Raw genomic sequence first — 22,881 nt, 5'->3', positions numbered from 1 at the left:
CGTAATGGAGGCCCAAGGAAAGCATGTCCCCTCCAGACACACACTGCTTTCCACTGTCCTGGTGTGGTGCAAAAGGAATGGCGCCCACAGGAGGAGGAACAAGCCTGGATGCTTAGCAGGCATGGTGCAGGTACCTATGCTGGATCCCATCCTACCCGGCACAGCCTCAGGCATGTCCTTGCCAGAGGCTGCTGTGAGGCTCATTGGTGAGCCACAGCCTGTGGTCACCCCTTGTCCAGGGAGGCCCCAGGTGCCTGGCACTATACTGGGCACGGCTTCTCCATGTGCCATCCCTGCCCATGCCTGAGGGCTGAGCGGAGCCTCCTCCTGCCCTGTGTGGGGCGGAGAGGAGCCCCTGGCCGAGGCATTTGGGGAAGCCCAGACCAAACTTCTGGCTGTCCCCTCGTGCCCCAAGGCCTGGGAAAGCTGCCGACATTAGGAACAGAGTCTAGTTTAGAAAGGAGATATTATTTATTCTGCATGGGATGCAAACTGGAGGTTTGACAAACACACCATGGGGTTTTAAAAAGTAACATCTTTTATACAGTAAAATTTACATGAGCCCTCCTGTCTAAAGCATATTCCTCGTCTATCGATGTATATTTATTTGTATGATGGTACTCTTATGTGATGCTTGAAATACATTGAGTTCATTAAGCAACTTCCATTGTAGAAAATACCAGACGACATCAGTTACGTTTACAAAAGGTGACGAGATTCAGCCTGGGGATCATTCAGCTTGAAGACACCAGACTGGGCAGGAGGCGGCACCTGCCTTTCACCGGGGTACAGTCGGTGCAGCGAACCCTGTCCCTGTGGCCCTGCCCGTCCGCACAGCGGCCCCACTTTCGGGGAGCAGGGACCGGGAGGGCCGGGCCGGGAGATCGGGAGTGCCGGGCCTGGGGATCGGCAGCGCCGGGCCGGGGCATCGGAAGTGCCGTGCCGGGCCGGGCCGGGCCAGGCGCTCCCAGGGCCGGGCGTTCCGCAGGGATCCAGGCGGGGGCGCTGACGGGCCAGGCGCTCCCCCCGCCCCCCCCGCGCCGTTGGTTCCGTCCCGCCGTGGTACGTCCCGCTCGGGCCGCCCCCGCCCCCGGCGCTGGAGGAGGCCCCGTTCTCGCAGGTCTCGCGCGAGCGCCGCTCTCGTATAATCTCGCGGGAGCGTGCACGCCCCGCCCTTTCCGCGGCGCGGGCCGGACCATGGCGGTCGGGAAGAACAAGCGCCTCACCAAGGGCGGCAAGAAGGGCGCCAAGAAGAAAGTGTAAGGGCGGCCGGGGCGAGGGCGGGCGGTGCCCGGGGGCGCCGGGCGGGGCGCCGCGGCGGCGGGATGGCGGGGATGCGGGGCGGATGGCGGCGGCGGCCCGGCCGGAGCAGGGCCGATGCTGTCATGGCGTCAGGCGGGCGGGCGTGGGCCCGGCGGGGCGGGAGCAGCGGCGGGCAGTCGGGGAGGAAGGTCTTACTGCAGCCCGGTGCGGCCCGAGAACGTCGGCTAAAAAATCTAATTCCTTTGATTTAAGGGTCGACCCTTTCTCCAAGAAGGACTGGTACGATGTCAAAGCACCGGCGATGTTCAATATCCGGAACATCGGGAAGACGCTTGTCACCAGGACTCAAGGAACTAGTGAGTATTTGGGGTTTGTGCAGTACAGCGGATTGTGTTGGCTCCATGTGCTGGCTCCAAGCGGCTAAAGAACTTCTTGGATAAAAGACTGATGAAAAATGGGTTTTGCTTGTACTGTTAGGAGCTTGGAAGCTAGAAAAGTTGGGTGATTTGAGTGGATTTTTTCTTTTTTGAGTTGACCGTGTTGCTTGAATAAATGAGCTTAGCTGCAGGAAGTTCGTACACTGGGCTCCCTTTTGTACAAGAATGCCAAACCATGGAAGGAAGGGCCTGAAGTTTCTTATGAGGTTCCTCTTGTGGTAACTTGGCAAGTTGGGAGAAGTTCAAGAAGTAAGCACTAGTTCTGATTGTCACCGGGGGAGATGTGGGACAGTGCCACAAGCGACCTTAGTCCTTATAGGATCGCAACGACCGGCACATCAAGACACTGAAATATCTGACATTTAAAGGTTTTGGGTAAAGATTAGAGCCAGAATTGCTGGCTTATTGTGAGGACTGATGTATCACTGGGGGTAAATTCGGTTTTATATCCTCTGGCACACCTTAAGAAGAGGAGACCTCTGTTAGGAATACAGAGGGGTCTGGATAGAGGCAACTCTGTTTTTGGAGGCTTAGCCATGCAGAATGGCTAAATAGCTTTGTGATAGATACTCTGCTGGCTGCAGTCAGAGTTAGGATGATGATTGTTACTTTGAGCTGTAACATGTGAAACAGTTAAAATGAGGGTCGCTGCCAAACGAAGTGTGAACCAGCCAGTGTTGTTAAAATGGTTCCTCGTTGGAGGAGGAGCTGTGAAATTATTGTGCTGGGCTGTTCATTGCTGCTTCACCCCTGCTGAGCACTTGTGGCTTTTTATGTTTGGTTTTCTCATTGCTGTTGATAATTTCCAAATGCTCTGTAGCCCCTTTATGCTTGAAACAAACCAAATTACTACACGTGGTGGGATCTGCTGTGTGCTGCTGTTCATATCCCACACCTGGCACTATTGCCTTGAAAAGATTCCTCCCAAAGGGAGAAATTGCCAGCCTTGCTGGCTCTGTGATCACCATTAGAGAACATCAGAGAACAGGATTCCAGAGGGAATTCAGTGCCTGATTTGAAGGATGTGCTCCTAATGTTAATCTAAGGTGTTTTGTTCTGTTCCTCCCCACAGAAATTGCCTCTGACGGGCTGAAGGGCCGCGTGTTTGAGGTGAGCCTGGCTGATCTGCAGAATGATGAGGTTGCCTTCCGCAAATTCAAACTGATCACTGAGGACGTTCAGGGCAAAAATTGTCTGACCAACTTCCATGGGATGGACCTCACACGGGACAAAATGTGCTCCATGGTGAAAAAATGGCAGGTGTGTGAGAAACAACATCGCTGCGGTGCCTCAGGGAGGGAAGGAGGGAAGCGCTGTGCCTGGCAGAGCCGTGTTTGAAGTGTGGGCGTGTGGGGCTGGGCAGCCTGTGCTGCAGCGTGCCAAACGTTCAGTGCTTCCTCTTGCAGACAATGATTGAAGCCCACGTGGATGTCAAGACTACGGATGGGTACCTGCTGCGCCTCTTCTGCGTGGGCTTCACCAAGAAGCGCAATAACCAAATCCGCAAGACCTCCTACGCCCAGCACCAGCAGGTCCGGCAGATCCGCAAGAAAATGATGGAGATCATGACCCGGGAGGTGCAGACCAATGACCTGAAGGAAGTTGTCAATAAGCTGTAAGCTTTGGCACTGTTCTTTTTTCTTCCCTTGTTTAAATCCTTGTTTGGGGGTTGGTTGTTGCTGAGTGCCTGGGGAGTGCTGGTGTGTTCCAGGCTGTTGGTCAGAGACCAGGCAAGGAGCCCCTCGTGTGGAAAAGCCTTTTGTGTAAATGGCTTCTGTCAGTCTCTGCGTCCTGTCTGACCTGAATCCACTGTCATGTTTGTATAAATGTAAAATCACTTTCCAGAAGATTTCTGGTGCACATTTCTACAGACTAAAGCTGTAATTCTGATCTACTGGGGCTGTGAATGCTCTGAGCTCTTCTGATAGAAGAGTCTCTCGGTGTGCTGATTGCTTCCAGAAGTTTGCAGGTTTGCTCTCAAAATGAGCAGTTGCACTATGTCCCTTCTAATGTTGGAAGGGAGGTGTCTTAGACTCTAAATGTACTTGAAGAAAATCGTCAAAGTGATGATACAAACTTCTGTAGAATATTTTGTATTAAGGATTTTTTTAAGCCTGTGTTGCTGCTGCAGAAGCAAGCAGTTTTTAGCATTGTGTTGCTCTGTGATTGCTCAGGATCCCAGACAGCATTGGCAAGGACATCGAGAAGGCCTGTCAGTCCATTTACCCTCTGCACGATGTCTACGTGCGCAAGGTGAAGATGCTCAAGAAACCCAAGTTTGAATGTAAGTGTGTTCCTGCAGACATCTGGGGGAGGGTGTGGAAAGGAGGCAGTTTAAATGTGTTTGCTTTTGGATAAAGATGGTACAACAGCCTCAGTGAGCTTTAGTAGTTGTAGAAGGGAAAGTGTGTCCTTGTTCTCATGTATGGCTTCCAGGATTGAAAGCCAAGCAGTGAGCATCCAGTTTGGAGCTTCTTACAGTCTCACCTGGAATTGCTGCTGAATGTTAAAAGCTTTGCTTTGGGAATGAATGATGACAAAATGTTTCGGTCCCAGATGATGTGGAATGATTCCATTTCCCCAATTTCTGACATTCCCTTGTAATGCAGCAGTAGGTGCTTGAGTCCAGATCCTTTTAGGAAAAGGTGTCATTTGCAGTTTCATTGCACAGCTTTATTTCACTGCTTGATCTGACTGTCACTGCAGCAGCGTCTCTGTGCATGAGCTGTCTGCAATGGACTTAGTCCTAGCGACAGAAAACATTCTGGTGGTTCCATTTGTGTGTGATGAGTAATGGAGTAATTTAAAACTGTTCAAACAGGTCCATCTCTCACTGTTTGTGTCACTGCTTCTTTTTAGTGGGCAAGCTGATGGAGCTGCATGGTGAAGGTGGTGGTGCTGGAAAGCCCTCTGGGGATGAGGCTGGCACCAAGGTAGAGCGAGCTGATGGATATGAGCCGCCCGTGCAAGAGTCTGTGTGAAACTCAAAATTGGTGGAAAATAAAAGGTTTTAATATACAGAACTAACGCTTGGTTGGTTGCCTCTATTGCTCCTGGACAATATTGGTACTGGATGTGTGGACGATTTTTCAGTAAGGTAAACCTACGGCCTTGGTTTAAAAAACAATTAAAATAAAAGAAGTAATTGTGTACTTCTCCAGTTGTGTTGTAGAGGTGAGTGGAAGAAGGTGGGTTGTCCTTTCTGTGGATTCTCTGTGTTGGTTTTACCCAGTAATTTTAGTCCTCCCCAAAAAAACCTTGTGTATGTGTGCAGAGGTTGTATTGGTAAGAGGTGCTTCACAGAGTACAGGGAAGGTAGAAATTGCACAGGGAAACCTATGTCAGAATTTTTTGTCAGTATTATTGAGTTTTATCCAGATGACTTGCTTCAGAATAATATGCATATATTTAAATTTCTTGGTAATTTAATACAACCTCTCATGGGATAGGTGTGGTCTCTGGTGGTCAGGTGGTGTTTGAAGGTGTTAAGGTTCTAACTGTGATGATGGAAGCAGTGTTAGTTAATTGAGCATTACAGAAATCCAGAATATGTTTGAGCAGTGGAGTTGGGTGTTGGATTTTAACCTGTCAGAACTGAGGGATGACTGTATTGGAAGACCCGTGGAACTTCAGGGGAAAAGATTCTGTAAAGAGGCAATGGTGTGTGTTTTGAAAACAAAGCACTTAAATGTTTTGCTGAGTAATTTTGTTTTTTCTGTTATCTAACAGCATTTTTGATTCTTGCTCAACTTACGTTGGCTTATAAGTGAAGGAGTGTTTTTTTCTGGCTAAAATTAATTTTGTGTGCTATTGATGTATTTGTTTAGGCCAACAAACCTAAAGTTAGTCCTGTTAAATTGTTGGTAAGTTAGTGATTTAAAACCTGAGAGCAAAACGTGGAATTCACTGAGATTAGTGGCTCTTGCAACTGGTTGTCACAGAGCTTAGGACAAGAAATAAAGGAAAATAGTGAAAATGTTACTGTTCCAACAAAGCTATTGGAGTAAAGGAGAGGGGGTTCTGCTACCCATGAAGGCTGTACTGTTCCCTGCCAGGGATTTTCACATTTTCCTAGGCAAAATGAGAAGAATGCTTTTGAACTTACTTCAGAATGCTGCAGGTGATGTGACTTTGTCTTGTGATTCCAAGTTAGAGTTTTAATATGTTCTGGTTTTTCTACTTTGTGTACTGGAAGGAAGAGCAGTGAGTGCTCAACACTCAGAACCTTGGAACAGGGGGAAGGAATCGTTGCTTTTCTGTTTCCATCTGTACTGCTGAGGCAGGTGTCACATGCCTCCAGGAATCCCAGACAGCCACATTTTTGAAACCATAGGTTTTATTTGTTACTTGCATATCTAAGGACTGTTGCCAAAAGGTTAGTCAAAGAGGATTGGGGGAAAGAACAAGAACTTGGGCTTTTTTCAGGCTTTTAAATGTATTGTTAGGAACAGTGCATTGCCATGCAGGCATTCTGGGTAAGTGTAGGCTCTGTAATGTGATTTCAGGTGGGGCAAAAGCAGGAAGGAAGATACTGTGAGTCATCCTCTGTATTCTCTCATCAAACACCAGCTGAAAAATCATGGAGTATGAAAGCAGCATTCAGCAGAGCACACCTAAATTATGTGCAGGATCAGCTTGTGTCATCTTCACAATGTTCTCACAGTGAGAAACTGTGTGTGATGCCCTATGGTAGCAGGTAGAAAAATGTGATAGGTTCTGCAGGTGGTGAGTGTGAGGCATACCCAAGTGCAAAGGATAACCTGTTAAAATCATCCACAATCTGAAGGGTTTGGACTGCTTGTCTGGGGGTGGGTGTCACTTTGAAGAATGAGATCTTTCAAACTGTCAAGTGGAAAGCTCTGCCTTCCACAGCATAATACAATTAAAATGCCATCATGACTTAATTATAAAAATTTTATTGGTTAAATACATTCTTAATTTACAGAGGTACCATAACAAACTTACTGGACTTAACAAAGGTTTATTTAGGACACTGTTCATTGTACACAGAACAAAGATATCTTCCTGAAGATATTTCTAGAGGATGGGTCAAACAAAATATTTTGGTAAGTGAGGCTTTTATTCTAATGCATGGAGATCTAGCGGGATTTCAAGGTTACAGCTGGGATTTGCTACTACATTGCAGTTAATATTTGCACTCCACCTCAGTCTCGGCTTTTTTGTACACCTTAGGAATCTTCTGTTGTGGTCTGTATGCAGTCTTACGGTGGTGTTGGGCATTGTCTTAGGAGAATCCTGCCCTGTACAAGCCGAGCATCTCCCTTGCTGCAGCGTCACACAGACGCCGTTTCAGCTGCCTGCAGCCACGTGAGCAGCCCTTAGATGGCACTCGGTGCTCTGAGTAAAGGCCTTGCTGCTACTCCTGCCCTGCCCCACGGGGAGGAGGAGATCACGTACAGCAGAGTGGTCTTGGCAATGAACAGGCACTGACTTTGAACATTCAGTGAAGTTACAAAAACAACTGGTTAAGACACAGTTATAAAAATGGGAAAGAGGAAATTGAAAAAAATATAAAAAAATCAATTCTACTTTTGAGACTTGTATCAAAACCTTAGAAAACTGCCAGACAAACAGTAAGTAAACATCATACACTTCAGCCTCATCTGCCACCACATTGGTGTGGTGTGTCTTTGAAGGACCTGGCAATTCCTTGGATTTCTTTAGGACATGACTGGTTTTTTGGAATGAACAAGAATCTTTAGAATCTCCTAACAGGAAAACTTGGGAGAGTGAGAAGGATTGTCCTTGGCTGTGGACTGCCACATGATTATTCCACAGGAGTTCTGGACAGGCTTGGTGGGGATGCTGAGTAACAGCTGTAGCCATTGTTGCATTTCCAGCCTTCTAGAACAGCACATAACAGTATTTTGCTTATGTTAATCCCTACTGGAAGTAGAAGTCCAGCTCCTCAGCTCATTCAAACTTTGTGTGATTATCATCCCCCAGTTGTGTGAGGGGGTACTGGTGTAGTTTAAACACAGAGCAGAACACAAAGGGGGACTGAATCTGTCTGTGCAAGTTCTGTGGCCTGGCAGTGACTGCTGGGTGAATGGTGCTGAGGCACTCAGACTCGCTCCCGGTGAGCTCCAGTCTGCCATGGGACTGGATGCCCATTCCTTGCTGTTACAAAAAGGGACTGACTACCAGAAGTTCCTATAATGTGAAACTACCTCAATCACATCCCTCTTAGCTGGTCAGTTCAGCTACACTGCTGCTCTGTACCAAGTGCCTTGGTGAGAGCTGCTTGGAGTAACCTCTTGCCAGGCATGTTTTCCTTAAGGCCTCCACAGGCAGTTTATAAGGATGCTCAGTGTATTTGGTATGTGGCAACAAACTGGAAACTAATCTCACGTCTGCTGAAAACTAAACCCAAGGCTCTATAATATCCTTCATGTTAAGGATAGGAATAGTGTTACTGAAGTATGTTCCAGTGCTTCAGTGACAAATAAAATGCAGACTGGGTGAACACTGGCTTTCCACTTCCATGAGGGGAGTGGAGGGGCAAATAGTTGGAATAGTGCAGCTACTCCATGGCTGGGATCTGAGAAAGCTCCATAGACACTGTCTGTCACTAACTTCAGCTGGAAAGAAGGGTATGATGGTGCTCTAAGAACAGTGGGCAGTAGGAGAAAACTAAACCTGTACTTGCAGAGTATTTTGGGGAAAGTGAGGAAGGTCTAAGATGATTCATACTGATTTAAACAGAATTCATTAAGAGGCAAAATACTTAAAATTTTTACTTTTGTGATCTTGCTGTATGAGCAGCCTGGGCTAAGAATAGAAGGATACTATGCAAGGATTTATTTCTCCATTTCCCCTCTTACCAGTATTAGATTCAATACCTTTCTACTATGAAATACCAGTTATTTTTCTTATCCTCTAAGTCATAAAACAAGTGGATTCTACCACTAATGTGGAACTCAATCAGTAATAAAACCTGAATATCAAACTTCATCTACATACTGAGTGCTGTAATTATATATTAAAACAATTTTAAAAGTTTGGATCTTAAGAAGTTCAAAGAAGGCCAAAGCAGCTTATGTTATGCAGACTTTGTGCATGATAAATATAATACCAGAGAGTAAACATACTAGAATGCTATATAAGTTAAAATGGTGTTGCACCACAGTATTTCCCTAGTTGGAAATAGCTAAAAAGCCTGCTTGTCTTGCTCTCTGAGCATTCATGAAACATGATAACATACACTGTCACAAAAGACTTAAATTTTCTTATCTGACTTCAAGATACTACTATGACTGTCTAGAAAAAGTAGTGCAAAACATTGATAATCAACACTTGTTGATGTCTTTGCTGTGCCTTTAGGGTAGAAAACATTCTCTCCCACATGCAGGGAGTAGTAGAAAGGCAACACTTCATGGTGTTTTTAAAATCTGAACAAAGTTCCTGGGAAATATCCCAGACTTTCCTAGTATCTCTCCACTCATCCAGTCCTCGTCTACAGATTCCAGCTCTGTTATCATGTCACCTGCCTGTAAGAGAAGGAGCAGTGTGAGTCAGTACAGCTTACTGTGCAGCCTTACTGAGCAATGCTAATGCATGCAGAGCTGATCCTCTTTAGAAACTATTTATATCAATCAAAGAGAAGAGGGGTAAGATGTGGCCAGTCTCTTCTGTTGGTTACATCTGCTGAAGCTTTTCCTAGGCTAAATACTTGTCCATGCTGAGAAATCACCACCTTCAGGGGGACAGAAGAGCACTGCTGGATAACTTCTCATGTTGCTTTGCCTCTCCAGGTATGTTAAGAGCTGGCTCATGGGGCCCCTGCTTTAGTGCTTATTTGTGTGTGTTTCTGGGCTTTGGTTTCTAAAAACACTGGAAAGATATTTTTTTTCATTTAATCCCAGTATTTTCTAGTACTTGGAAACTTTCCCCAAAAAAAGGAAAAGCAATCTAAAAGCTCAATATGGCCATTTAAATCACAGATCCCGTGTTTGGTGCTGGTTCTTGTTCTCACTGTCCCATGCCACACCCTTCATCTGAAGTACTGGCCTTTCTTTCGGTACCTCTATTCCTCTTTTCTGCTTTAAAGGCTCATCTATCCTTTCAGCATTGCAAGCTGCTAATGGTGAAACTAGTTTGCTGGTTTTAGAAGAGAAAATACTGTGTTGCAGCTCCTGTGAAAGTCTACTGCTTCTCAGATACTTGCTTTTGAGAACATGGTTACCTAAATCATGACTTTGCATACCAAGGGCACTCTATTTCTTGTTCATGCTTAATATGATCTGGGCATCCAGCATGTATTTAATTTTTCCCCTTGTTCCCATGGCAACTCTGAATTGTGTTGCCAGTTCAAGATGCTGCTGAGGTTTCCCTCAGGTTTCCCTCAGAGGCCTGGCTCCTGTAGTATTGGCACTCTCACCATTGCCTCCTACTCAGAGTTTTCTTCCTAGTCCAAAGTGAGGCTCCCTTGACCATATCAACCAATCAGGAACTGAATGTACTGCAAAATAAGGTTTGTTTATCTTGTCATGTTAACTAAATCAGAGAAGTCAAGAATTCTGCAACTCCTGAGCTCCTTCCAGTGTTTTAATGAAAATTTTTGCTGATAGGTAACAGGAGTGATAAGGGAAAAATGTTTTTATAGAGAGACCACTTATCAAATGTGTTAATATCTATGCATATTAATATCTATGTTAATATCTATGTGCTTCATCCTTCTTGTTTAAAGCCTACATTCAAAGGGGATGAACCTTATTTTTAGCACTCCTTAGAAGCATGAGACCTCTTGAAAATTGGTCTAAGAGAGGTACTTACTTTAAAGGAAAGCTCATCTTCATTTTCTCCATGAAAATCATAAAGAGCTTTGGCTTTTCCTTTCTTCCCTCCTCCAGGCTGTGACAGCTCTACCCTGGCTACAGAACATGGACAAGAGAAGTTAACTTGCACGGGAGTGAAATAAATCTCTGTTTCTGGAGAAGTTTCCTGTCATTCTCTTGTTCTCTCCCCACTACTGTGCTACAGGTTGTCCACATGTTATTGCTACTGCTGTACAGAATTCCCTGTCCTACTGGAATAAAAACTCTACTGCCACCAGTCCATTTTATAGTATTACACAGGCTCACAGTTCTGCTTCTAAGCAGACTAAATTTAAAACTCACTTAACTTGAACTTCCCAATGGTGATACATAATAAAGGCTGACTTTGCCTCTTTCTGCTCTAAGATGAAGCAGCATCAATACTCCTGAATTACTCCTTAGAAGTGGCTCAGTGTCCCTGTTTTGCCTGTGCCCAAACCACACTGGAAAACATCCCAGAGTCTGTGTAACCTCACAGATTACTTACTGACTAGAACATTATATTGCCACTGTTAGAGTGGTTGGTTCAAAACTTAAGTTTAGCTTTCCAATACTGAAGACTCTGGTTGTGTGTGACTTGCTGATGCCATTGTGTTCCCCCACAGCTGTCATGACGGGCACAAGCCAGTGAATAATGAATTGCCATCTAGTAGGAGCACTGTACCTGTGCAGGTCTGAACAAAAACTGCTGGGAAAATCCCTTCCTTTCCATTCAGTCTTCCTCTATACCACTCCAAATTGACTTGTTCCAGTATTTGGATGCAGTCTCCCTTTCTGAAGGATAGATCATCTTTGGTTTCTGCTGTAAAATCATGAAGCGCTTCACACCACTCCAGTGAGCGTCTGTTGCTCTGTTCAAGTTAGCAGAAGAGCTGCATTAATTTTAGAAGTGTGAATGGAGCCCAAAAGCTGATGGATGCTGCTGAAAGCAGCTGTACAGCACATGGCTGTCCTCACACCCTCCCAATACAAAAGTGCTGCTGCAGATGTAGACCAGAATGGCATTTGAGCAATTAACACCACAGAATTTCATCTAGGCTCAGCCACATTCCTTTTTATCTCTGGTGGCAGGGAAAAGGATTAATAAATTCAAAATTAGATCACTGCATCTTAAAATAGAGCTAACAAGAATTTCCTTCAGCACAAAGGATAAAAATTTACCAATGTTAATTTGTCAGCAGCTCTGAATTCAATCAGCTCAGGCCTTGAGTCAGAACTGAGGTGTTACAATGCAGCATTGTGTGTTGTGGGAGTGGTGTCACATTCTGCAGTTACTCCCACATTATAATAGAGTCTGTAAATCTATACATAAATTCTGACCCTCACCTATACAGTTTTATTACCTGAGGAAGGGAAGACAAAACCTCCACCTTATTCTTCAGTGCTGTTTCTGTACCTATGTAAGTAAAGCACAACTTAAGAACAGGAGCAATGTCTATTCAGAATGTTACTAATGACAGAGACTTTAGATATTTGAAGTAATTATTAAGATTAGCTTCTTAGAGAAGTCCTACTGTTAATTTTGACGGATTTTTTATCAGTCTTCCCTCTCTTTTTACCTCTTTTCTGCAATCACTGTCCTTTTGGAATTTTCTCCTATATGCTGCCTATTAGCATTAAGTACAAGAACAGGCTCTTGAAGACTTTTGCAAACATATTCATACCTGTTCCAGGTAGGTCTTCAATTACTTCCACAAAGTTCAAGGGGAAAATTCCAGACGTGCCTCTGAGCTCTCCTTTGGCCCACTCTTCATTTACATATTCTTTCAGGATAATAGTTTCACCTTCTGAAAAACTGAGCTCATCTTTCTGATCTCCAATGTATTCAAATCGTGCTACACACCTTGGACCTCTGCACAAACAAAAGAGAAAATTATTTTGCTTCTTTATTATTACTTTCTACTTAATAATAAGACAGCATTGTGTGCAATATATGGATTGATATTTTAATTAAAATTATTAAAATGCACTGAAGATAGGACAGGTGGAAAATTGGGGGCCTGCCCTGGTTCTAATCTCTGCTTTCTGAGGAGAATGAGTACAGAGTCTGGAGAAGCCAGATGCAATTTCTGCATCCCAATTGCTGGATGTTACAGTATTTTGCAAAAGACCCTATTTCCCTTCCAAGTAACAATAAACCCCCTTGTTTCTCAGTCACCTTCTCCAATTTCATATCTTTGCCTATGTCCAAGCAAGTGTCCTGATACACTTTTGTTAAGAGTTTGATTATTTTTTGAGCTAGCATCCCATTTAGATGCACTCAAACATGGGTGGGGGTGAGTGCTGTGTATTTGTCCCAAATACATGGAGGTTTCATATGAAGAAGCTAGGTTTTATCTACTTTAATATACTTTATTCTGTAAAATCCATCCCTTTAATCTTATAGGGAAAAAAGCTTATCTATCAAAGAAAGAAACTTCAATGCATCTGATAAGTTTTATATATTTTGGTACAGCACTGAAAAAAATCCTAATTATTTTTCCCCTTGACTTAAATTGATTTCATTATTTAAGACCTAATAAATTAAATTTAAGATATTAACCTAAGAAAATTTTTGCTCAATCAGAAATGCCATGCTGGAAAAAAGCAGTAATAGGCTTTAATTCTTTCTATATATTCATAGCACACAGAAAAGGTAAGCAGCTTGATTCCCACCCCTGTCCCCCACCAAGTATCTTTGCAAAGGTGTTTCTTTCAGGACAGAGCTAGAACTTTCTGTTTCTTTCTTAGCTGCAGAAGCAACTTTTTAAAATAAAGGGTTTTTTTCTGACAAACCAAACTTCATCTAAAGAACAACTGAATGATCCCACTGACACTGGTTGCTCCTGCCTCTGCATGAATTTGCTTTAATTCCTGGAATTAATGATTACAAAATCCAATAAAAATCACTGAGAAATGATGAACATGAAAAATCATTTCTTGCCCACAAATAGTGCAAGTTGTTTGAAAATCAGAAATGAAAGTGCTGGCAATTCATTTGATAATTTGGGGGGAACTCTGGATTTACCCATACCTCAGCATACCTTAAGGACAGATAGATTTCTCTGCCTAAAGTACCTCTATATTCTGTTCCTTTTGTACCTTGTTCTTTCCCATGAGTAGGAGCCCTAACATGTTACATTTTGTGAGGACAATGGAAGAAAGCAGCAAGGTCAGGAGCAGAGAGAGGTGTACAATGCTACTGACGTTAATTAGATTGGTTCATGGTTTCTGGAACCAGTTTTCATGAAAGGAGGGTTTTAGGCTTTTTAAAACTAAATATGAGTCTTTATAAAACATCATAAACATTCAGATTTTTAAACATATAATTTAATTTTTACAATGTATTTTAGTGAATAAATTGTTAACCTTAGTGCAGAGAGCCCCTGTTTCAAAGTTAATATTTCTTTTTCATTCCTTGTAAATCAACATGAGAAAGCAAATAAGATTCATCTGACTCACTTGATACATTGTGATGAAGAGGGTATTTTTTTCTTGTTGGCTTCTTCTGGAACATCAATCTAATAAGACAACAAAATAAATTGTATCTTCCATTACAAGCTCATGGCAACTTACCACAATAAACTTGAAACTGGTTAAAATAATCTGTTTTTCAGATGTGTGACACTCTAATCCCTGGCATGCTCTGATATATGATCACATTAATGTAAATTTATGCCTGTTTTCTCATTTTTTAATCTTATGCAAACAAGGAGCAATATTTAATGTTTTGTTTTATGAAGCTGGTCTATTGTTTCTACTTGTAGCATGACTGATTGACGGAATACGTGACTAGATGCTACCACATGTTGTTGAATTTAGATCCCAATTCTCAACTGGTAATTGCTCTCAATTATTTACTAGCACAGTACACCACAATAGACAAAACTACTGTTTACACTTATCCCTTCTGTGCTTTGGTAGCCAACTGCTCTCCAAACAAAACCACATCTCACAAATCTCCCTTGAATTAGAGAAATACAACTTTAAAAATCAATACACCAGTATATCAAACACCCAACATTCAAGTCCTTTCTCACAGGAGGATTTCAACTGTATTTTTGGTGTGACATGATCTGTGAGATGTACAGGACCAGGAGCTGAGAGGCCCTAGTGAAGAGCTTTGGGTTGCAGCTCACTATTACACAGCCAGCTCCCATTAAATCAACAGGAATGTTCCACAGCTTGTGTGAGGCACTGGAAGAAATCACAATGCCTTTTAGGACAAATAATCTCTGCATTGCTCTTGCTGAAGGAGCTGGTATCTGTGGTGCTCTGAAGGTTCTATGGGAAGCCATAACTATGTATTATTGTTAGGTGTCTAAATCCAAACTACTACCCAGCTCAATATTGTAAAACACATTGCAGTGTATAGTATGGAGACCTTTTATCAAGATGAAATCTGACATGAATTAACAGGAGAATCCACTCAAGTAAATTAGCTTCATGTACTGCACTCTTTTTTCTTTTTAAAAAAACCCCAAATTCTCAAACAAAAGATTTTTGCCCTCAAAGGATAATAAATTTTTACAACTAAAATAGAAATGCATTTTCCCTAGCTTTTATGAAGTTGTATCTGTCTGTATCAATGCTGAATTCGACTCCAACTACTCACTCTGCTACTTTAACATAAAATCTTTTCTTCATTAGCTATCAGTAGAAGCAAGAGCTTTTAAATGGAACTGTTGGTCTGTGTAGAAACAGCCAATCAATTTAGCTAACAAATCTTTCTTGTGAAAGTGAATCAAGCATGGTTCCATTACTACTAACTATGAATTTAGTTTTTATTCTTCAGCACTTCTCAGATCTTAAAATTTTTCTCCAATACCACCATTACAAACTAAACAGACACCCTCTCCTCTCTGATGGCCACCAAATCTTTGGTATTGCCCATGCAGCAGCAGGGCTCACTCTGCCAGATGTGCTGGCCCAGGAAATGCTGCCACAGACACCTCCTGCACCTGGCATGGTGCAAGCCATGCACCTTCCCAGCATCCTGGTGTCACTCTGGCATTCCTCCATGTCCACATGGCAGGTGTGGACAGCCCAATGCCCTTCCCATTGTCACAAAATGGACTTCAGTGTCAGGCTCAGGTTTGCAATGGGTTTGACCCAGCATTTGACTGCAGGGAACCATACTGTATCCCTTTTAAATGAATTACCATTGGGCTCCAACAGAGCACCTGCCTCTTGCCTTCCACTCACTGTCAAGTGTCACATTGAGCAACAGGATTGCTTTAAGCTGCTCATTTGCAACAACACAATCTCCTTGCACTGTGCCAGCACAACCATTTGTACAGCCACTTAGAAAACCACTTAGGCAAATTGATCCTGTTGGAAAAAACAGTATTCTAGGAAGAAAAAAAACCCAACATGGTTTCAAATTGCTACTCTGACCTAGTTCATTACATGGCTAAAAAAGTGGTGATTCCAGCAAAGTTCAAGGGATGAGAAAATGACAGAAGATGGGGAACTGGGAGGAGGCGCAAAAATCAACCATCATATACTGAGTGTTGATTCTGACATGCAGCTGTCAAAAAATAATCTGCTTTGAGGACCCTGAGAAACTATGCATGTTTCCAAAGAGAATCTGGTAAGGGCAATGATTTTCTCACTTGGCTTTAAATTGACAGCAAATTATTCCCCATAACACAAGCTGGTTGTGCCAAATCAAGCATCTTTCTAATACCACACAAACAAGCTGATGAATCTCCTGTGCTGCCAGTGGGATAAGAGATTATCTAAACACATTATGGAGTTAAACACACAGGAGCCTTAGCAAAATAGAACCAGAAAACAAATGCAACAGGATGTTATGTAGCAATGTATACAAAGCCTACATACAACCACTTTAACAAAGTTGGCAGGAAATATCCCTGTGCGATTCCCACATTTTCCTCTGTACCACTCGCTATCAATTTTCTCCAAAAGACAAACAGTGTCTCCAGAATGAAGGACCAAGTCATCAGCATGCTCTGTAAGACAATATCATTTCAGTTAACAGTACTTGTCACATTCACTGATTTTCTCTAAGTAAAACCTTCTTAATACAAATACCACAGAAAAAAACAGAATCAGCTTTAAAAAAGTCTTAATTTTACCTGCTAAATCAATTAGCTTTAACTGAAAGATGGACCCATCTACATCTAAACCCACTGATTTGAGCAACTTTATGTGCAGACCTTGCAGACTGAGTTCCACACCATTTTTAAGCTCTAATTTCTAAGAAAATTTCCATTTGACAGTCTTAAAGTAAAACATGCTTCCAGAATATTCACATTTACTTACCTGCAGGAAAATCATGCAGGACTACAGCATGAGGTGCACTTGTGTCAGAAACCTTTGGAGGGTGGTTTGAATCCTGACAACAACAAATAAATCCAAGTAGTTTATGAATCATGGAAGATACTAACAGATTCTCTGTTATGTGCTCCTGAATTCATTTTCTGACTTTGGACACAGAGTTTTTCTGGTATTGCAGAAGGAAATGGTTATTGGTCACACAGCAAAGGGTTTGAATTCTGTATGCCTTTTGCCAGTATAAACAAGAATACATTTCACCAAAATCTACCTTTGAGCCAGTGAAAGGAAGGGAAGTCATGCAACTTTTCCAAATATAGAAAAAGCCTCAACTATCTCTGTGGGCCAGAAATCTGTAGACTGATAGCAACACTAATTGCAAGGGCTGTGGACAAATTTTGTACTGGTGCTTGGTACTTTGTGCTACCAGCCACTCTTCCTTGCTCAAGAGAACAGCCAACCCAACTCTGCCCCAGCACACTCAGCAGGGACAGCAAACAAACATTCCAAGAGGAGCAGGGAAGCCCCTCTGCCTTTGCTTACACTAAGGTAACACTGAGGGGAGCTGACAGTTTTGTTGTGGCATCTTCATAAAGAGAAATTATATTCAAAATGCTGAGCCATCTTCTCTGTCCCACCCACTAGGAATTTTTAGGCTGTACTGATGACAATGATGGTGTGTGAATTACATTTGAAGTAATTCACTATGTACAAAAAAACCCCAAAACAAAATAAAAAACTGAAACAACAACAACAACAAAAAAAACCAACGACCCCCCCCCCAAAAAAAAACAAACAAAAAACCCCATAGAAAACCCCAAAAAAACCCCACCAAAAATCCAAACATAGACAAAGGTAAGACCTGAATTACAACAGAAAATAACATTATGCCCAGAAATCTATTTCAGCCATACAGGCTTTTGATAATAGTCAAAAAGTCTGCTCAAAGCTCTAATTTCCACTAGTTATTTAATATTAATAGGGTCATGCCCTAAAACCAAGTCAGGATCTGTAGAAGCAGAGAGAAGAGAATACTTTCAAATATGTATGTCAAAGCCAATTTGCTGATGTACCATGTACAGCACTTCATAAAGTACTCACTTATCTTTTGCTCAATTCTCAGATACTCAGCCAAGGGAGTGATAATTTTCCTATGAGATGGAGGAACTTTACCAGTTTCCTCTCCCTTCTGGCACTCCAAGTAATTACTCTTGCTCTGTTCCATAAGCTGAATATCACTGTGCTATGAGGCAAATCACCATTATTGGGTTTTGTTTTGATTACAGAAACACAAGGATTTAATAAATCCCTATTACATGTCTCAGTGTAACCTCTGAAGACTAAAACATTTGATACTTTACTGCAACAAGTCTTGTTCATTTAATATTTAAGCCAGCAGGAAAGAAGCACCTTACCTTACAGGACAGTTCTCCAGTGTTCCTGGGAAGACAATCTTCCTTGGCAACTCCATGAGGCACAGGCAGCTTGAAGAGAAACAGAGGCAAATGAAAAAGTTTTTTTCACTTCTAAGCATCTCAGATTTTCACTTCAAGTGATAACAGTCAGATGACTGAACTATTTAAACCACCCACTACAGGTAATTAGGAGTCCAGTGGAAGAGGACAGGTTCCTTTGGAAGGCATTCAGAACAGACTGCAGGTGATATGAACTGACACTCTGAGAAACTCAGGGGGTGTCACCCCCTTTAAAAGTGTCTTAGACACTTAACTGGTATCACACCATACACTACAAGATATTCAGAAAGACACTCTGATGAAGAAATATATTCATTTGTCATGGAGGGCACTAGAAAAACACCCTGGGAGGACATTTTCCACTGACAGTAAGATTTCAGGGCAGGAAATTACTACTGATCTCCTACAGAAAAAAATCTCATACACAAAACTCTATATGCAAAAGTGAAAAATCAAAAAGGTGGCAACAGAAAGTTTCCACTTCATGCTGATGGAATTTTGATGCTGTTCATGCTATGGCTGAGTGGCTGTTTTTTTCTGACAAGAGCACCAGTTCAAGCAGTCATCAGCTCTACCACTGACCAGTTTCAAGTTTCTGGGGAAAGACCTTTGTTTTTATTTGCAGTGTTGATCCATTTGTATTTAAAATTCCATAATAACACATACAACACCAAAACCATTTTTATAATGAAAAGGGATGGCATCAATAGCATGAAAAATATAAGATTTGCAATGTTACATTCCTCACACTTTGCAAGCTTGTTTAAATAAGGTCAAGTACTTTATAAGTTCCAATGCTTCCCCAATTTCCCTAAGCATTTTGATATGTATGGCTGAACCAATATAAAAATGCAATTATTCAGCATAATCTCACTGAAAGAGAATTCAGAACCGGTGACTGGAAAAAGAACCCCCAAGCCCCAAGAGCTATGCATTAAAGATAAAATAATTACATATATACACAGAAATGCACCACACAGGTCTATACTTTACATGTATTTATTGCTTTCTCCAGTATTGCCTTACAGGACTTATTACTATTTATCTACTAGCAATTTCTAGGGAAGATTATGCTGATAGATGCACTTTGAAAGCCACATAATACTAACCTACTTTAGCAGGTTTAACTACCTTTTTTTCTAGTATTTTAACCAGCACTGTTTTATAAAAACAATGTACTCAGACAGAATATCTCAACTCACCATGTATTTATTGTAGAGAGGATGACCTGGTTTAGGTCTAGGAGGTAATGCTGGATCTGGATTTTTAAAGACTGCACTTTTTGCTCTCTTGGGTCCCAACTTGAACTTGTTGTCTTTTTTATCAGAAGCGCTGTCCGAAATAGATCGCGAAAGAACATCCTTCTGGGAGGAGGTCTTGGCTGCAGAGAATTTTGGTGGAGGTGGCCTGCCAGGAACACTTTTAGGTGGGGGAGGTCGAGCAGGTATAATTTTTCCATCCACAGGCCTAAAAATTGTGCAAACCATCAGATAAAAATACATAATAAGCCTGCCACTTCATCCTAGATACAGAGTGTGCAGTAAGGAAACAAGATTTGTGATGACCTGGGCTGCACAGTTTGTAGTGTCTGAAGCTTTCCAGGAATACATGAACTCTTCAGATCCTGACTGGGACCAATGATCAAGCCCTGAGACAGATCCTTTGACTACATATTTCCAACAGCCTGCCAGCTTTCTGGGGAGCCCACTAAATAAGGAAGATTTGTTTCAGCAATCCACCTCCAGAAAGAGCTTTCTTTGTAGCTGCTGCAGGATGAAGTTCGGCTATTAGAGAGCTTTTGTGAAAGCTGGTCTTCAGGAATCAACCTGGCTCATTCCTTGGGATGTCACTTACCTAAAGTGACTCTGATGAAACTCATACCACACCACTTTGCACACTGCCATCAATAGCACAATTTACCATTTTTTATGCAACAGATGTCTACTACAGAAAGAAAACACTGGTGAAAATACTCAAGTTCTCTGGCAATGATAGAGGTCTCCCACTCCTACTAGCAGACAAGCAGTTTAGAAACCAAAATCAGAGACTAGCAAGTGACAGTAGTAATATTTAATAGCAATTAATATTACTAGTAATATTCCAAAATTGCAGTATCATTTGGTTGTTATTGGGAGATCTTCAACAAGATACTGCAAGTTTCTGCTACAACTGTTTTTTTGTTTCATATAATGTAATTCAGCATAATTATTTGCTCATGTACAATCCTCATGGGTCTGCAAAAATTATCAACCCCAACAAGTGTGCATTGGTGGATCTTTGAAGTATCATTCTAACACATTTTGTGAGTGTCACCCATCACTTGAGAAGATACTAGTGCTCTACTAATGCTCCTGATAAGAGTTCTCTCTTACTATTTGAGTATGGAACAATTTTTAAATGTCAAAAAAATTTTCCACTTCTCATCATCATCCATCTCTCCCTTTTCTTGGCCTCATCTTAAAGTAAGCATTTTTAATATTGACAAAAGGGGATATTCCAAGTTAAACTACTTTAAATCTGTAAACAGACCGACTCACACATTTTTAAAGCAACTTAACTAAACAAGAAGACCCTAACAAGCAATTCAGTGAACTATTTTACTGCTCACTTAAAATAAATTAAAAATCCATTTGAGCAGAAGAGTAAAAGGACAAAATATTTACTGCAGTCCCAGAGACCCTCATAAGAATCAGGAATGTTATGCTAAACTGAATGTGGGGAAGGAACAAGCCAGTAAACGAGGTGTTTCCCTGTGGCATATCCATGTTCTCTCCTGTTAATTAATACTAATTATTATTGATAGACTCATTTCAATAACAGAAAGATTCTCTTGTCCTAACACAACAGAGCAAACTCTTGTGTTTAAACTCACAGATTTAGAATGCAAACACTGAGATACCCACAGTGGGCTGGCCAGTCAATGCCAGATCTCCATCCACTGTGTCTCTGGCATTGATGAACATGAATTAAAGGCTGGTCCAGCAACTTTTGCCCTTGGAGACATTCTTTCTTTTTGGTTCACAAGAATAAAAAACCCCAAGGCTGTCATTGATCCTGCACTTGCATTTTAGGTCCAAAGTGTATAGAGTAGCCAGTGCTTCTGGGAAGCTGCTGGCCCAGCATCTGCCCTTTTCAGGGTGGCATCATCTGCCACCTCCATTCCCTCACCACCCAAATCCCACCACAAGTGCAAGTGCTGTGGGTGAAAAGGTTAAAGATTCAGAAAGGAATGACTGTCAGCAGCCACTGTACATTAGCTGAAAAGTTAAACAGCTGCTCTCCTATAATCACCCTGCTCATACCATACTGTACAAACAAGTATTAAACAGCTACCAACTTGGTCCTGCCTATTTATTACTGAGCAGAGTGCCCAGCCAAGACTATTGAGCTATGGTTGGAGTCAATAGTGTCTACACTGAAACTAACTATGCAAATTAATTTAGAAACAACACTTTTAAGGGCTTTTGGAGAACCACACTCACCTTGGGGGTAGTAGAGGTTCTAGCTGAGGCACTCCACCTTGTTCTGAGTGATCCAACTCCTACAACCATTCAAAAGAAAAAAGACATTTCTTTAAGCCTAAGGAAAATAAAGAATCCTGTTTAAATGATATAATTCTTATATCAAATGATATCATATGGACATGAAAAACAAGACTTTCTGGAAGTCTGTGAGTAAAGTAGTAAGAATTATGGTGTGATTCTGCAATTTTAAAGTGTTGTTGGATATGGAGAAAAATATGGAGGGTAGATAAGCTGATTTACCACCTGAAACATAGCTTCAATTGTGCATTAAGTATGACCCAGCCCCTCCTTTCCTACTACATGCCAGTAAGGACTTAAGAGCCAATTCCAGGAGAGTCATACAATTGTACAATTACACTGCCCACAGGGATTTGCTTTATCAACTTGGATTTAACTTTGACACACGGAACACTTTGAACAGGCTTAAAGCAGAAAACATGACATTAATGCAACTCACACAGGACAGCATCTCTTGCAAACAACATTAGCTCCCATTAAAGAAGGCATCAAAATATGTTTGCTAGAGATCTCACAGACAAATCCCAGTGAATCTTGCTTTGGCAGATAAAGGCATCACTCCTCCCAGCTGCCCATGCTGTCCTGCCAGAGATTACCCCCATAGAGCAGTCAGAGAGGAGGGCATGTGCCATGTCTGAAGGGCTTGGACCACAGGGATGGATTAACAAGTGACCATCCTTACTGCCTCCTGCTGCTCGTTTTCATCCCAGTGCCAGAGAGTTCTGCCAGCTCTGGGGAACAAGCACAGCTGCTTCTGGAACAGCATCATAAATCAGATTGCTGAATCTGGGTTCAAAGGAACCCTTTCTGAACCAGTACTTCGAGACAGGTCTGAACAGTCTTGTTTACTTAATTAGCTGCTTGAATATGCCTGAAACTCAAACAATTTCTGTGATTTTTCTCATCTAGAGAACACCCAGATATATTTTGTGATAAAATCTGAGCCTTGATTGAGTTCCCAAATTTCATGTTCTGATTAAATGACCCTATTAGAAAGAAAACAACCTGCCACTTTCAGATGAGGATGTTATCTTCATATCAAAAATTT

At 42.0% G+C, this 22,881-nt stretch overlaps 2 protein-coding genes and 1 non-coding gene across 4 annotated transcripts in view; 2 read left to right on the top strand and 1 right to left on the bottom strand.

The window, feature by feature from the left end:
- The first annotated feature begins 1,117 nt into the window (after window positions 1-1,117).
- RPS3A (ribosomal protein S3A) lies at window positions 1,118-4,723 on the top strand. Its single transcript, XM_058803786.1, has 6 exons — window positions 1,118-1,259; window positions 1,516-1,619; window positions 2,773-2,960; window positions 3,107-3,315; window positions 3,875-3,984; window positions 4,560-4,723. The coding sequence occupies exons 1-6, from the start codon at window positions 1,198-1,200 to the stop codon at window positions 4,679-4,681; spliced, it is 795 nt and encodes a 264-aa protein (XP_058659769.1). The 5' UTR covers window positions 1,118-1,197; the 3' UTR covers window positions 4,682-4,723.
- Window positions 4,226-4,295, top strand: LOC131557342 (small nucleolar RNA SNORD73). Its single transcript, XR_009274738.1, has one exon. It is a non-coding gene; the product is annotated as a small nucleolar RNA SNORD73 (small nucleolar RNA).
- A 1,877-nt stretch (window positions 4,724-6,600) lies between the features above and the next one.
- SH3D19 (SH3 domain containing 19) overlaps window positions 6,601-22,881 on the bottom strand; it is an 81,650-nt gene continuing 65,369 nt past the window's right edge. For both annotated transcript variants that reach the window (XM_058803481.1, XM_058803482.1), the window contains exons 10-20: window positions 21,774-21,832; window positions 19,494-19,758; window positions 18,232-18,300; window positions 16,805-16,877; window positions 16,361-16,491; window positions 13,979-14,037; window positions 12,202-12,389; window positions 11,881-11,933; window positions 11,202-11,388; window positions 10,497-10,594; window positions 6,601-9,211 (exon numbers count right to left, since the gene is read on the bottom strand). In XM_058803481.1, the coding sequence (XP_058659464.1) occupies window positions 9,095-9,211; window positions 10,497-10,594; window positions 11,202-11,388; window positions 11,881-11,933; window positions 12,202-12,389; window positions 13,979-14,037; window positions 16,361-16,491; window positions 16,805-16,877; window positions 18,232-18,300; window positions 19,494-19,758; window positions 21,774-21,832 (1,299 nt within the window). In that variant the 3' untranslated portion in view covers window positions 6,601-9,094. The remainder of the gene's footprint in view (window positions 9,212-10,496; window positions 10,595-11,201; window positions 11,389-11,880; window positions 11,934-12,201; window positions 12,390-13,978; window positions 14,038-16,360; window positions 16,492-16,804; window positions 16,878-18,231; window positions 18,301-19,493; window positions 19,759-21,773; window positions 21,833-22,881) is intronic.

Source organism: Ammospiza caudacuta, chromosome 4, assembly GCF_027887145.1.
Source record: "Ammospiza caudacuta isolate bAmmCau1 chromosome 4, bAmmCau1.pri, whole genome shotgun sequence".
Classification (NCBI taxonomy): domain Eukaryota; kingdom Metazoa; phylum Chordata; class Aves; order Passeriformes; family Passerellidae; genus Ammospiza; species Ammospiza caudacuta.
The sequence above is the reverse complement of the archived record's forward strand: the minus strand, read 5'-3'. Positions and strand labels throughout refer to the sequence as shown.